This window comes from Lygodium microphyllum, chromosome 20 (genome assembly GCF_053477565.2).
Source record: "Lygodium microphyllum isolate KBCC chromosome 20, Lygodium_microphyllum_v1.1.10, whole genome shotgun sequence".
Classification (NCBI taxonomy): Eukaryota; Viridiplantae; Streptophyta; class Polypodiopsida; order Schizaeales; family Lygodiaceae; genus Lygodium; species Lygodium microphyllum.
In genome coordinates, this window is record NC_141154.1 from 59,670,926 (window position 1) to 59,687,467 (window position 16,542).

Below are 16,542 nucleotides of genomic sequence, written 5' to 3' on the forward strand. Positions count from 1 at the left end.
GGCCTAGTTTCAGAATATTGTTTGAAATAATTTTACATCATTTCTCCAACTCGAAAAACAGATATCGTGCTTAAAAACTTTTTCACAATTTGCAAGATTATTATTTTTTTGGTGTGTTTTTTCCTTTTCACACAAACAAACAGAGTCTTGCCTCCCTTCTTCTTTCTTTCTTAAATATACTTTTCTTATGACACTTTCGGACCCTTTAAGGGCCCCTCTCCCTCTCCCAGTTCCTTGTCCGAGAGTGGGAACTCTTCTTCTCCCCAGTCCCCACAGCCCTCCTCCTGCCCTGCCCGATCCTTCCGAGAGAGAGAGAGAGCGGCCATGGCGTGTTCTCTTTCCTCTCTCTGTTCTCCTCTTTCTGCAACGGCTGCTCTTGGACCTTGACAGAGCCAGACGAGGTCTTTCCTGCTGGTTTCACACACACGAACGCACGCACGCACGCACACACACACACACACACACACACACACTCTCTCTCTCTCTCTCTCCGTCACTCTCTCTAGTGTACAGGGCTTTTTCCATTGTGTACAGTGCGGGAATGGAGGGAGGTGGAGGTGGAGGTGGAGATGGAGGGGGAGGGGGTGGAGGAGCGAGCGTCATCCCGAGAAGCATTGAGGAGATCTTTTTGGATTACAAGGGCAGGCGGGCAGGCTTGATCAAGGCTCTCACTTCAGGCAAACAAACCTTCTCAATTTCCCTCTCTGTTACTGTACATTAGGGTTTTTAAGTTCTGTACAATTCCCTCGCTCTCCTCGCTCTCTGTCTCTCTCTCTCGCCCGCGCGCCCCCTAGAATTGTCCCTCCCTCCCTCTATATGTGGAATCCTCTCTCTCTCTCTCTCTCTCTCTCTCTCTCCGTGCAAGCATGGCCTTCCTGCACGAGACAATTGCCCTCAAAGAATTGTGTTTGGCCTGCCGAAATCTTTTCAAAGTTCCTTTTCTCTGTAGAATGCGCTCCATTCTTCCATTCTCCTGAGTTTCCTCTCCCCATGAATTTTATACGCCAATTCTCCCTCGTTTCCGTCTCACTGTTTTTGCTTGGGACTCTGTGCAGTCTCCAATTCTCAGCGCGTGTTTGGTTCGTTCCTTCTTTCCAACGTGATGCTTTTCCCGCGCCTGTGCAACATTAACCCTAAATTGATCATCTTTTTGCGAGGGAGATCGACCTGTGGATCTATGCTCGAGGTAATCCTGTATTTGGCACTTTCAGAATGCTCTCTCGGGCACTCTGAGGCAACACTTCCAAGCTCTTCTGCCTCCATTTTTTGCCTCTGCGTCAGGATTTTAGAATTGCACCTATGTATGCAGACCCCAAATTGGGATGTTTTAGTAGACCGTTTGCTCTCGGGATTTCCGGTTTTGTTCTTTAAGAGACTTTCCTCTCATGGTCTCGCTTCCATTGAGTCCTTTCTGTAGCTTTTCCCTTCCTTCCTTACAGATATTGTGTTTTTTGTGTCTCTGGCAGATGTGGAGGAGTTCTACGACGAATGCGATCCAGGTCTGAAACCTCATGTTTCAGAGTTCTTTTAATCATATGCAAGGAAAATACACATTTTACACGCACACAGTTTTACATTCAAACTCAATTATATATATATTTTGAGTTTGGTTTCACAGAGAAGGAGAACTTGTGTCTGTATGGGTACCCGGATGAATCTTGGCAAGTCACCTTACCTGCAGAAGAGGTTCCACCTGAGCTCCCTGAGCCTGCACTAGGCATCAATTTCCCAAGAGATGGGTTGGAGCGCAAGGACTGGCTCTCGCTGGTAGCAGTACACAGTGATGTTTGGCTTCTCTCTGTTGCATCCTTCTATGCAGCACGATTTGACAAAAATGATAGGTTATCTACTGGCCACTCTTATTTGCATCTGATAGTTTTGCATCAGCATATTGCCTTCACTCAAGATATAGTATATGTTTGCTCTAACGCCATAGAGTGGTGACAGAAAAATGTATCTTCTTGCAGGAAACGCTTGTTTAATATGGTTAATGAGCTTCCAACAGTGCTAGAAGTAGTGAGTGGCAAGAAACCAACTAAGGAGAAATCATCTGTGAGCAATGGAAACAAAACAAAGTCAACCAGCAAAGCAGTAAGATTTCAAGCCTTTACACAGATGGCTGTAAGTCTATAGGTGGAAAACCCCCTGATTTTTAACTGCCTTTTATGGTTAAAATCTACATTTACGACCATTTATCGTCCAAAGCTACAAAAGATGCACCAAATTTATGGTCCCTGTTTGATATTTTAGGCTAAACCAGCTAAGCAATCGCGTGCACCTGCTCCCAAGGAAGAGGAAGATACAGGAGATGATGAGGAGGAACATGGTGACACATTCTGTGGCAGCTGTGAAGGTCCTTACACTGAAAATGAGTTCTGGATTGCTTGTGATAACTGTGAGAAGTGGTACCATGGGAAGTGTGTAAAAGTCACTCCTGCCAAAGCTGAACACATCAAGCAGTACAAGTGCCCTTCTTGCTTAAGCAACAAAAGAGCTCGTCCATGACTGGTAATTATGAGAAGGTTTAGCTAGCTGTGCAAATTTTGAGGATTTTTTAGTGGAGTCCCCTGGTATCAGGGTCTAGGGTAACTTGTAACAGTTGGTTAGATGTAGATGTGTTATTAAGGATGACTTGACTAATGTGGGTTCAAAGGGGCATGTGAACCACTAACACTGCGGATCATTCTGATTTGCCCATGTTACAGTTTACTCCACAGGGAGCTGTAGATTACTAGACTTTTTACAGCAATGTACTTATTATGATAATTTTATACCAAAAATGTTTGTAGCTCCTAAAGACTCTGTGTTTGCTCTTGTATGCTTGTCAGCAAGCATCTCTTAATACAGCATTACAGCAAATTTTTGTGACGTTAGGTAAGTCCTTGGATGTGAAACATGACAGCTTGCTTGAACGCAAATATGAGTTGGAGAGAAGGATTTAGATGTGCCTTGTGTCAGGAGATCTAATACAAATACTTGTCTGGAATCTGCAGAATTATCAGAAGTGTTAAGGATTCTGGCCAGCAGTAAGAAGCAGTGAGCTTTGTTGTTTTTGGGGTTGTCAATTAACATCTCATCTTAATCACATAACACTAATATCGTTATGCAGTGGGTGACTTGATTGATTTGTTAGATTGTGAAAGCAATATTGGTCATCGTGTGAAACCTCTATAAATAATATGGTGTTAATTGTCTCCATTATGTGACCCTGGGATAAGATAGGGCTGGCTCTGACCTCTAGTATAGATTGCTGAAAGTCTTGTTTATATTGTCTTTCTTGGACCATGGGAGAGGGCTTGTTGCAGAACATGCCTTTCCGATGAAGGGCAAGATGCTGGTAATGGGGAGTGTTTTTCTGGGCTCACCAAGCAGACTATACACATTCTAGGTTAGGGGAGCGAGTAGATTGCCACTAAAAGTTACTCCTGTCGTGAAGGCTTAGTGATAAGCCATCTTTTGAATTTTTTCTGCAGCAAAGATTGCAAAGGCATGGGCCAGCTGTGAGTTTGCTTTAATGTTGATCAATGGCCTGCTGATGAGGGATCCTTCAGAAAAAATTATATGACAATCCAGGGTGAGGACATCTTTCATGACGTTTTCGACCAATAGCGGGTGTCTTTTTTGGAATCTTGCCAATCATCTTCCTTGAAATGCAACAAAGATTGACATTGTTTTTTTTTTCTTTGGGGCGGGGTGTTTTTGTCGAGCCTCAGGGGGCTGTCACTCTATCGGCCCCTGTACCTTGTCGATTACCGACCCAAATATTTTTTTGAAAATACTGTGTAGCTTAAAGTCATTGGCATTGTTCTTGGACTTCATGTAGTGTTGTTGAATTGAAGCCACCAAGTTGTACTGTGTAGCTTAAAGTCATTGGCATTGTTCTTGGACTTCATGTAGTGTTGTTGAATTGAAGCCACCAAGTTGGCATACAAGGGATAGAAAGAAACCAGTATGGACAAGCCAAGAAAGGCCAAATGGCCTACACCTAGTAGCTGGTACAGAGATCACCAACTCTACAAGAGTACACAACACTGTCCAAGTGATGGAATTTGGAAGCTTCAAGTCTGGAATTGGGGATTGATCATATGTTGGCAAGCAATTAGAGTGCCTTGACCTCCAATAATTACCTTTTGATGATACACATGCACGGGTGCGTGCACATGCTCATGTAATTGAGTGTGTGGCATATGGTGGTGCTGCCTTTTGTAGGAGCCTTAGCTTAGTGCCTTAACCTCCAATAATTATCTTTTGTTGATGCGTGAACTCACATGTTCATGGAATGGAAGTGGGTGGCATTTTGTGGTGTTGCCTTTTGTAGGAGCCCTAGCTTTTGTGTTTGTGTTTTCAAAAATTTTGAATTGGAATCTATTTTCTAATGAGACATTGAAAGGCGAATGTCTTGGCCAATATCTGAACTTTTCTTTATTTTATTGCTATCCGACTTATTGTTTTTCCTCTCTAGTTCACCTCTTCATACTTGCAAATTGCCCTACAATCAACGGAAGGCCACGGTGCTTGAAGAGGACTAGGGAGAGGTTGCAGTGCCTATTTGCACCTAATGTAGCAGCTTTCATGGATGCCCATTGAGATTGAGAACAAACTTTCAATGTTAATGATAGCTCCCAACTCCTTGTTATTGCCACTCTAGATTGTGTGACCTTGTCACAACCCTCTTGGCTATAGTTTTTATGTTGTGCTTTTGTATTTGCGTTCTCTTCTTTAGTTTGAATAATGGTGTTTTGGTATGCTTTAATAGCTATCATTTTGGCATTTTCCTTGGTTTGGTGGTTCTCAACTCCTTTTGTAGATTGAGGCAATGCCTTTTCTTTTGTTTCCTTTTTCAATCACTTCATAGCTCAATGTAAGCATATTCAATGCCCTAGCAGCTTTTATAATAGGCAATAAAATTTCTAAAGAAATTGTATATAGATTGACTTAAGAGTATTAATATTTTACACGAACATGGTAAGGTCAAGGATCCCCTCAATAAGGATCAAGGGCTCATAATTGACAAAGGAACATAAGAATAGCTTTAATACAAGGATTAGCATGTGCCATGGTTAAAACATGTGTAATGATGAAAAGTAGCATGTCTTGCAAATGTTGAATGCGCCTCTTTACTTATGCTAATGTGAAAATGAAGGCATTGTGCCAATCAAAGTATGTTAAAGAGCAACACAAAATGTGTGATGGATGTTGATGAGATAGCCATTCGAAAACCCAACCTTGTGGGGTAAAGTTATCACTAGTTACCTAGCCCCATGCAACTAAAAAGACAAAGTGCCACATATGTTGTGCTATTGGGTATCCAGTAAACCTATGAGGAATGGACTTCGCATATTGTGCAAAAGAGTACTACCCATTATTAGTCATTGCACCAAGTGATAAGCTATCAATCATAGTTTTTTCCATACAAATATCTTAGTCTTCAAGTGTAATACAGAGTGCTTTCTATTGAATATTGTTAAAATGTTGTGCTTTGTTAGCCTTATGTCAACTAATTTGTTTGTGCTAATCATCATGTGATAAATGTTACTTGAAGTTGTGTCAATGTAAAGTTGCCTCTAGGTGCCCAATCGATCCATGATTAAGCCTACAAGTGAAGGATGATAGAAAATAAAGTAAGGTTACGGAGGTTGACAACAGTAAGTCTTGCCATGTGATTGATTGCTTGTGCATGAGATGCTTATAAGCCATGTAATCACTTTGGAGGATTCAAGACTCTATGATTGTAGGCATTGTGATATTTTTCCAATGGTTCTTAAGAAGTCATTGATCAACATAGAGTTTTGAGAGCCAAAGTTACTATTTTCATTAACATGCCATCAAGAAGCTATCTTTGTGATAACTACCTTGGCTTCGAAGGAGGGGAACAACGATAAACACCCATGGTTTCTTGCTCTTAGACATGTTTTGGAGCAAGGTCCATCTTTGACCAAGCTTATACATGTGTATGTGGAGAATAATGCGAAAAAAAGAAGAAGATATTTTTGGAGTAAATGTGATCCTAAGCTATCTAAATCAAACTGATTTTTTGGAATTCTTGTTCCAAAGCATGAAGTGAATGGGCCCAAAGACTTGTTTAGTGCTTTGTGAGTCCATACGAGCAAGGTAAAAATGTGCTTACATAGAAAGCATAGTGGATCGAGCAACCTTAACTTGAAATATGGAAAGGTCATACTTGGGATTTTCAATAGACAAATTGCTTCGAGACTTGACTTGAGATTTATCATTATGAATGTTTGCCTGTGTGTTATTGTCTTGATGGCAATGTGATACCTATCAAGTCCCCATTTAGAGTTGCTTAATAGCATGATTAACATTAGGTGAATGAGTAAGCTGAAGGTAATGGTGTTTATCAGCTACATTATTTTGGGTCCAAATCTTGTAGTATGCAATTCCCCCAATACGGAGTAATTGTGTACTTTCTATTTGCTAAATTTCTTGGAATATGAAGATCAAAGAACAATTCAATCGCTCAATATTTTAACCAACGAATTCATGGATGAAACCATCATAATTGGAGCACCTCTACTTGCACAACCACTAGCACCTTTAACACCACCACCACCACTAGTAGTAGTAGCAACACCTCCCCCTCCTCCACATTTACCTTCACGTTCATCTTCACCTTCACCTTCACCACCATCACCACCACCTCCACCACCGTCACCTCCTTCTAAACTTTTCCATCCTCTAATTCTCCTACTTTTTTGTTCCATCTCTCTCTCTCTCTCTCTCTCTCTCTCTATATATATATATATATATATATATATATATACATACATATATAATGCACCTAAATTTCTCCCTCTCGTTCTCTCTCTTCAATTTGGTTGTTGCATTTGTAATAATACGGGAGGTGATAGAAGGAGGGGCTTTGTATAACCATGCCAAGTTAGTAGAGCATTCAATGCATGTCATAGAGGGAAGATAGAGAGAGTTTTGCCAACTTAGGTGACACAGGAAACCTACTTTTTGACAAACAAAATTTCTAAACCCCCCACCCCCACCCCCATCCCCACCATCGCAATCACCATCATCACCATCATTGTTGCCTCCTCCTCAACCACCACCACTGCCGCCATCACCTTGTCCTCTTTCCTTAACTTTTTCATTGTCTAATTATCCTACTTTCATGTTCCATATATATATATATATGTGTGTGTGTGTGTGTGTGTGTGTGTGTCTGTCTCTCTCTCTCTCTCTCTCTCTCTCTCTCTCTCTCTCTCTCTCTCTCTCTCTCTCTCTCTCTCTCTCGGGATTTGAAAATTTATTTTGTTGAAAATGTGTCTTCCAACACTCTCTTTTTGGTGCGCAAATCAGATGTCGTATGGGTACGTAGCGAGCGCCGGAAGGTCCCCAAGAACAAAGAACTCTACTTTTTGCTCAAAAACCAAGAGAAAAAACTTGCACGACATGAAGCAAGAAGACCAATTGGGTACAATCTCCCCCCATGCCTTGTATGAGCGCTCAACAAAGCATGTATTTAATATATTATTCATCTCCAAGCTAAAAAATAGCCCAAATTTACAATTAGCACGCTTTAGCTTTTGTGTTTGCTTTTGTCCAAATAAAGAATAAAGCGGTTGGGCGCTCCAAGAGTCGGGCTGTGTCCAAATACAATGTCTAATAATGAATATTTAAATCGTGCATATATGCACATATAAAATAATAAATATATGTCAAGCGCTTTAATAAATAAGCACATCAAAATAAATATTGGTGCCACGCCTAAGACGCGCGTCCATAAAAAATGATAATTTTTTCTAAATAACTTGAATACACGCTATCGCCCAGTGCTTCCCAGTGCCACCATCGCCTGCTCTACACATCAATTGAAGCATTCACAATTGTTAAAAAATAATAAAATTAAATCAAAAAAAGTGAATACTTAGCTGTTTTCAACTACAAAATAAATAAATAGGTTGGAACTCTGTCCTAACCTTAATTTAATACGAGTGCACACTCTAAACTCATAAACGTCCATTAATTTAAATATGTATTTTGTGGAATCACCCACTTGCACATTAAATTAACGAGACACTTAAAAAGGACAAGCATCTCCATAGACTTTTCACACAAGGAATCTACCTTGTGTATGAGCCTCGGTAAATAAATATAATTTTACAGAATCCACTACAAAACCTCACGGAATCCACTGTGGAATATGCCTCATGGCATCATACCCTCGGGGTGGGATAGCAATTGGCCTCAATTGCTATTAACTCAATGTGGAGCGAGTAGTGAGGGGTAAGCACTTAGGTCAGGAGCGTGCATCCATTGGGCCTCTTCAACAGGATGATTTTTAAATTTCACCAAATATCTAGAATATCTATGGCCAGTTCTAGTGGTCATAAAGTTAGTATCTAGAATAATCTCAGGTTCAAGGATTTCAGTTTCTTCTTCTAACAAAGGAGGATTTTCATAAACAGGGTGGACATGTAATTGGCCTTTGAAAGGTCGTAACAATCTGATATGAAAAGTGTTTCCAGTGTTGGGGTAGTTCTAGTTTAAAGGCATTGTCATTGATTTTGTGAAGAATTTTGAAAGGTCCATAAAATCTAGGAGCTAACTTTACAACAGCGTGTTTCTCAACACTTTGTAGTCTTCGCTTTTCAATTCGTAACCAGACATATATACAAATTGCACGGGTGAGAGCCCGGCACTCCTTGAATTAAACCATGATGCGCTTGCGCTCTTTTACAAAAGTTTTGACTTGCGCTTTTCCTTGTGCGCCTTTGTCTTCCATTTCTCTTGCCTTGGCCTTTGTCTTTGTCTTCTATTTTTAGCTTTCCGAATTTTCCACCGCCTAGCACTCTTTTACAAGATTTTAGGGTGCACCTTTGTATTTTAAAATGCACCTTTCCCCTTTTGCATTTGCCTTGGGCTTTTTAAGGTTGCCCCTGCTCTTTTGGCCTTTTCTCTTCTTATTTCTTCTGTCGGGCTACCTTTTTTCCGCCTTTGCCTTGCGTCCTTTTTTATTTCCTTTTGCTTTCTTCGTGTTGGGGTTAACATGTAATAAGTCATATCGTCCTAAGTCCTCTCTTACTTGTCATTATTGTAGGCAATAGGGTCACATAAAGCCGTAGTACTATAAGATGCACGGTGATAGGTGCAAAAAAGCAAAGGAAAAGTTCAAGATAGTGTCAAATCTTCTTATAATTATAGTATTATTTTTAGGTCAAAGCCTTGGAATACTACTCAGATGATTGCATACTTGTTGCTTCATCACTTGATGCTACTTAGTTGACCAATGCTCCATCTTTTTACTCTCAATGTTGACTTCTTGATTTAGGGGCTTCATTTCATGTTATCTCACATCGTCATTAATTTTTATATCTATCATATTATCACATGTTTGGTAAGACTAGAAGATGACACTACATTGGATATTATTGGTATAGATAATGTGAGATTGCAGTTTGATATTGGTTCTCCATTTGTGCTTCATGATATACATCATGTCAGGCCTTTGACTAAAAGCCTTATCTCTCCAATGGATGATTGGATGATGGCAAGTATCGTGTCTCTTGTAGTGATCCTCAATGGAAGATTACTCATGACAATCTTGTTTTTGATTGAGGTACCAAGGTTGGCAGCCTCTATCCTTTGCTTGTATCTGGATCTATCAATTATGTATTGGTTGTGACTAATCTTTCTTGTGTATTTCTTTGGAATTTTCATCTTGGGCATGTATCTCTTAAAGGAATAAAAATACTTGCTCATTGGCAGTATTTGTCACCTCTTGACTACTCATGTTTTGACTATTATAGTCATTATTTATGTGGTACGTAGATATGTAGTTTAGCTCTATGTGTGTGGGTGAGCCTTTGGCTCTTGTTTATTCAGATGTTTGTAGTTCTATGCGCTATCAATCATTAGGTGGTGCTATGTACTTTGTGATGTTCATCGATAATTATTCTCATAAATTTTGGGTCTATCCTATTAACCAAAAATTACAGATGCTATCTACATTTTAGCATTTTCTTACTATGGTTGAGAACTATTTTGTGCATAGGCTAAAATACCTATCATCTAAGAATGGAGTGAATATGTCTCTAAGATATTTGTGTAGCTTTATGATGAGAGAGATATGGAGCATCAATTGATTGCCCCATATAGCCCACCCCTGAATGGTGTTGTAGAGTGCATGAATAGAACTATTCAAGAAAGAGCTTGCAATATGCTTAGTTGGGTAGGCTTACCATAGTATTTTGGGCTATTGTTGTTCATCTCGTTAATAATTCCCTATGTATTGCTCTTGGTGGTTAGGTTGTTGAGGAGACATGGTTTAAAAGCCTCCCTCATATGCTCATTTGGGGAGTCTTTGGAGGTGAGGCATTCTGTCATATTCCCAAAGACATACACAATAACCCAGATCCTAAGTTTTTCAAATGCATCCTTCTTGGATATGGTGATGCATGTGAGATGGGCTATTTACTTTGGGATCCACATGCTTGGAAGGTTATCCACAGCCATGATTTTGTGCTTCATCAAAATAAGATGCGTAAGTATCCTAAGTGGATGGTTGAGATATGTAGGGTGATCTTTCAAGGGAAGCCTCCTGCTACAGTAGAGTCCACAACTAGACAACCTATAACTAGTGCTCCAATGGCCTATGATCCACCTATTGTGCAAGATCATGATGTTGGATAGAGTGGACAAGCTCCACAACCTATTTTGAGAAACTCTACTAATAAGTCTCTCATCCTCCTTAATTATTTTGAGCCCTCTATCGATTATATTATGTCGACACATTCTAGTAAGCTCCCTACTTAGAAGGCTATGTGTAGAGGTGATAGTTACTCTTAGGAGACGGCCATGCTATCTGAGTATGACTCACTATAGAAAAATTGTACATGGGATTTGGTTCCCTTGCCTAATTGGAAACATGCATTGCTATGCAAGCGGGTGTATAAGTTGTTGAAAAGTATCCCCAATGTTATGAGCATAGCAAGTGCTCTTCAAAAGTAAGGAGATTACTCTCACAACTTATAACAGAAGAACTTGAAAGAGAAATTAAACTAAAACTTGATTACGAGATAACTTGATTATAAGAGAATGCTCACAAGAGCATGGCTTGATTACAAGACAAGACTCGATACAAGACAAGAACTGGAAGAGGACTTACCTCGCAAGAGCCTCACAACACCATGTTGGCAAGAATGAAGGGATTGTAGTCCAAGGCCCCTATTTATACTAGAATTGAGGAGGTTATGTGGAAGCTTCTAGATGATGATATCATTGATGACATGAGTATCATTGACATGAGTGATGATATAACCAATATTGATGTAAGCATGTTCTATAACTTTCCAAAGAGCTATCTAAAATCTTCTTAGAATCGTCTAGTACTTTCTCAAATCTTCTAGAATGTTCTATATTGTTCTAAAATCTTCTAGAAACTTCATGGAACCAGGGGCTATACCACATTCCATATGAACCAAGGGCTATCCTTGCTTGAGCATCCATTACATTACCCCTACCCCCCCTTTCTAGCACCAAGTTCCATGAGAGGTGGTAATGTACTTTTAAGTAGGCCTTGGCCTGGTTGGGTGTTGAAGATGAAATTTGAAAATCTTAACAAGATCTACTTAAATATGTGAAGCTAATTCCCATGTTCATTCTCTTGCATCATAGCCCTTCCAATGGACAAGATATTGTAATCTATCTCTTGCAATTCTTAAATCCAAACTTTTGTCTACTTCACATTCTTGGTGATTTTTGATTATGATTGGAGGCAATAGCTTTAGTATTCTTCTAGGAATACTAGATGTATGGCATGGCTCAAAGACTGAAACATGGAATATATGACGGATTTTCATGGATGGGTGAAGCTAGAGATGGCAAGTGACTAGATTTACTTGGCCAAGAATCTTGAAGGGCCCAAGTTGTTGATAATCCAGTTTCTAGGAGGAGCGAGAAGAACATAGATCACGTCGAAGAAGCCAAACTTGATCTCCAATGTTGTATTATGGGTATTGCATGCAAATCTTATATGCATTTCTCTTATATTCCTCTTGAGCTTGTTTAATCTGTGCTTGCAACTCTTTATAAATATCAAGGAGGTGTTGAACTAAGTCTATAGTAACTAGATTCCTCTCCTATGGTCTTACATGATTGTCTATCCTTGGGCATTGGCCATAATTAGCAAAGAATGGCATGAATCAAGTGGAGGCATGGAAGTAATTATTGTGTGCAAACTTAGCAAGGGATAATAGATCCACCCAAGTGTCTTGATGATAGTTGATTGTGCATCTAAGTTATTCCTCCAAGACTTAATTCACTCTTTTTGACTGTCCATCACTCTGTGGGTGATTGGTTGAAGAAAGATTCAGTTGTACTTCCTGAAGTTTAAATTGGCTTCTCCAAAACCCAGATATAAACTAGGGGGGTGAGAACACATACAATATCATTAGGTAACCCATGGTATCCACATATATTTTCCAAGAAGAGCCTTGCTATCTCAACTCTTGCAAGTTAAGTGCTCTTCCAATTCTTGTCTTGTTCTAGTCTTATCTTGTGATCAAGCCACACTCTTGTGAGCATTCTCTTGTAATCAAGTTCTCTTATAATCGAGTTATCTTGTAATCAAGTTCCAATTCAATTTCTCTTTCAAGTTCTTCTGTTGTAAGTTATGAGAGCAATTTCCTCGCTCTTGAAGAGCACTTATCATACTCATAACAAATTGGAAAGTCTAAAGGGCTTGTAGCCCAAGACGTGTACTTATATTCAATTAAGGATGTTATAGAGAAGCTTCTAGATGTTGATATCACTGATGACATAAGCATCATTGACATCAATGTTCAGATAAGCAATGTTGATGTAACTATTGATGCAAGCCTCTTTTAGAACTTTTTAAAAAATTATCTAGAACATTCTTAAAATTATTTAGTACTTTCTCAAATATTCTAGAATGTTCTAGGATATTTTGGAAGCTTCTAGAAACATCATAGAACCAGGGGATGTACCAACTTGCATACAAACCAAGTGTTGTCCTTATGTGAGCGTCTATTACATTTCTTGAGTATCCATTACATCTAGTTTCCCTAAGCCAACGTATAAGGCTGCATTGGTTTTTGCTAAGGGTTTTAAGGAGGAGAAGGGAATTAACTTTGACGAGATATTCTCTCTTGTACAAAGATGACTACCCTATAATTGGTATTGGCCTTGGTTGCGCAAATCGATCTAGACTTGTACTGGATGGATGTGAAAATGGATTTTCTTCATGGAGAGTTGCATGAGGATATCTATATGCATCAACCTAAGGGCTTTGAGAAAAAGAGTAGGGAACATCTAGTGCGCAAGTTGAGAAATAGTCTTTATGGACTTAGGCAAGCACATAGAGAGAGGTATCATAAGTTTGATGCCTTTATGCAATCATAGGGTTACTCTAGTAGTGATATGGATTCACATCTTTACACGAAGAAGGCCCATAATAATGGTAGCTTTGTCATTTTGGTGCTATATGTTGATGGTATGTTGATTGCTAGGAGTGATCATGATGAGATGGATGCTTTGAATACTCAACTTAAGAAGAGCTTTAAGATGAAGGACATGGGCATGCCTCTCACATACTTGATATGTGCATTACATATGCAATCACTCTAAAGGACTCCTCTATTTATCACAGAAGGAATACATTTATAAAGTCCTTGGGCAGTTCCATATGCAAGGTGGTAAGCCTATTGGCTACCCATTACCTTCTCATGTGAAGGTTAGTCAAGCAATTCCTAGTCAAATGATGAGAAGGCCAAGATCTCCAAGATATTGTATGCATTTGTGATGGGTAGTTTGATATATGCCATGATAGCCACTTGATCTAACATAACATTTGCGATGGGAATTGTGGCTCATTATATGGCAACACCTAGTTGATGGTATTGGGATACCGTGAAGAGTATCATGAGACCTTAAGGACACTACAAATATCTGCATTTGCTATGGTAGCTAGGATACTAGAGTCATGGATTACATTGACTAAGATTATACAAGACATGCAGACTAGAAAGTCCGTCTTTGGCTATCTACATTGTATTCAGACTCTATGAGTGCTATTCAATTGGCATGTAATCTAGTCTTTCATACAAAGACCAATAACATTAAGATTCATTATTACTTCATTAGAGAGGTGATTAAGGACAATCAGATAGAGCTTGTCAAGATCTTGATTGATGAGAATCCTACATATCTACTCATTAAAAGTCTTCCATTGGAACGTTATGCCTTCCTTAAGAAGATAATGAGCATTGGATAAGATGATGTCTATTCCTTGTCATGTTATACTTATATGTGCAACTTGTATGTTGTCACTTCTTTCTTATTTTCTTCACACTTAGGCACATTCACCTTTAAGTGGGAGGTTGTTGGAGGTTAAAGGCTATCTTTACCTAGATGTTGCATTTATTGTACTTATTGTTTACACATGTTCACTATAGGTGGTAGTCACCCATCCCTATCACTTTATTCTTTATTCTTTACATGATAATAGAATAAGGGAAGGTATGTCACATCGTGATTGTTGGAGTTCCCACATACCATCTTGCTCTTTCTTATTTGAACCTCCATAGGTCTTGCTTTTGCTTGTGCTTTCACTCTTGCTTCACCTTTCATATAGTAAAAAAATGTGATTTCTGAATGAACTCACTAGAGAAGGATTATATAGAGGTTTCCTTAGGTCCCAAGTGATATCCACCAGTAGCTTCCAAAGGTAGGCAGGCATGTTGGCACCTTTGTTTGAACTAGGAACTTATGCTTGATACAGTCTTTACGAATCTCAATAGGCTTCTGAGAGCAGTAATGTGAAAAAGGTCTAGCCCCAAAAAATACACTTCCTTCTCTAGGATCTTCTTTGCTACCTCTTGATAGTAGAAGACTACTACAAAGAAACCCTTCCTTTCCATAACAAATTTGATCCATCACAACCCCTATCTTAAGAATGGTATTAAACCATGTGGCAACATCCATTGCTTAGGGTTTAGTAATAAAAATGCTAGCATTAGTTTTCTATTAAACCTAACAATGTTATTATTATGAGAGCTTTCACAAGCTCGACTATTCAACTTGACTAAGTGCTTATTGTTTCAAGTGCTTTATCTCATCAAATAATGGTTATCTCTCACATAGCCGATGCATCTTTCACACTCATCAATCTATCCATTATTCTCCCAACCCACATATAAGCAAAGAATGAATGAATTGACAAGGGTGTAGTGAACTCATTATCTTACCTTCTCCTTAATATCACAAAGTAAAAGCTTGATGCTGGCTCCACAATTCGTGCTATGGTACTCAGTTTCCCTCCTCTACTCCATAGCTCCCTATCCAATCCATGAGCACTCAATCCATGAGAGAAAATGTAAAGAAGAAGAGAAGCAATCCAATCTCTCCTCCAATCTGCCTCACATTGAATGAGGAGAAGAAGAGAAGAGTTCATATAAGAAAGAAATATTATCTCTCAATTCTCTCTCACACACTCTCACTCTCCCTCACTCTCAAGATGAGGCACAATTAGATAGAGTAGAAGTAAGAAGGAGAACCATGCTCTCAACTTTGCATACCACAAGAATGATATCCATTAACTTTCTAGCATTTATGCACAGGGTTTTGAGTTTTGGCACCCATCTCTCCTATTTGGCCCTTGGTTGGTCTTTCCCAATTTATGCATACACATTTAGATTACACCAATTGTCACGAAAGTGAATGAAAGCTAGTGTCCATACCCTTTTTGAGTTATGAGTCTTTCTTCCAGATAGAAAATATTATTACTTCCACAAACGCTACGATTGATTCTCAAAATAATATTACAATTCACTACATGAATACGGACATTGATTAGAAATTATAAAATTTTATAACATGCCTTGTGCCTTTTGCCTAGTTTGTACTTCTCTTTGTTTTTGCTATTTTTATCCGCCTTTTGTCAATTGGTTTTGTCATTCTATTTCCTTTTTGTTTTGTGGTTAACATTACCCCTTTCTAGTTAGTCCCATACACTCTTTATCAAAGAAAGCATGTGTTAGCTTGTATCAAAGATGAGGAATGTTAAGAATAGTTATGAGGTCATTGGGAGGAGAGTAGTGGCTATCATTAGAGATTGATCTAGATGTTGAAGTTATTGGGAGCTCAATGTGGAAATTGGGGTTGTTTACTGCATTGGACATCAAGCAAGAAGTGGTAATGAGGATTTGATTTAGCTCATGAGATTAGGACTTTTTATGGGAGGCTATTCAAAATTAAATGAAAGGGTTGAAGTTGGTCACCATGAAGGTTGTTAGCTCAAGGTAGAAATTGCAAGACGTCAAATTCACTTCTACCTATAAGGAAAAACCTCTCGTGCTCTCTCCCTAGGGGAGTGCTAGTTTGTTTGCATGCACATGATGTAGGGATGGATTGCAAGATGGGTCACACTCAAGGAAAAGCCAAAGTGTTGTCCCATACTTGAGGACTTAATATATATATATATATATATATGTTATAATGCAACTACTATGTGAGTTTGCATGCTTACATAGGCTATTACATGATTAGAAGACAACA

General features: G+C 39.1%; 1 protein-coding gene across 1 annotated transcript; it reads left to right on the top strand.

Annotated features, from left to right (window-relative positions):
- Positions 1–208: 208 nt before the first annotated feature.
- LOC148018943 (PHD finger protein ALFIN-LIKE 1-like) lies at positions 209–2,868 on the top strand. Its single transcript, XM_087701431.1, has 5 exons — positions 209–677; positions 1,467–1,499; positions 1,619–1,841; positions 1,968–2,091; positions 2,251–2,868. Exons 1-5 carry the CDS (start codon positions 542–544, stop codon positions 2,503–2,505), a joined length of 771 nt encoding a protein of 256 aa, XP_087557557.1. The 5' UTR covers positions 209–541; the 3' UTR covers positions 2,506–2,868.
- The last annotated feature ends 13,674 nt before the right edge of the window (positions 2,869–16,542 follow it).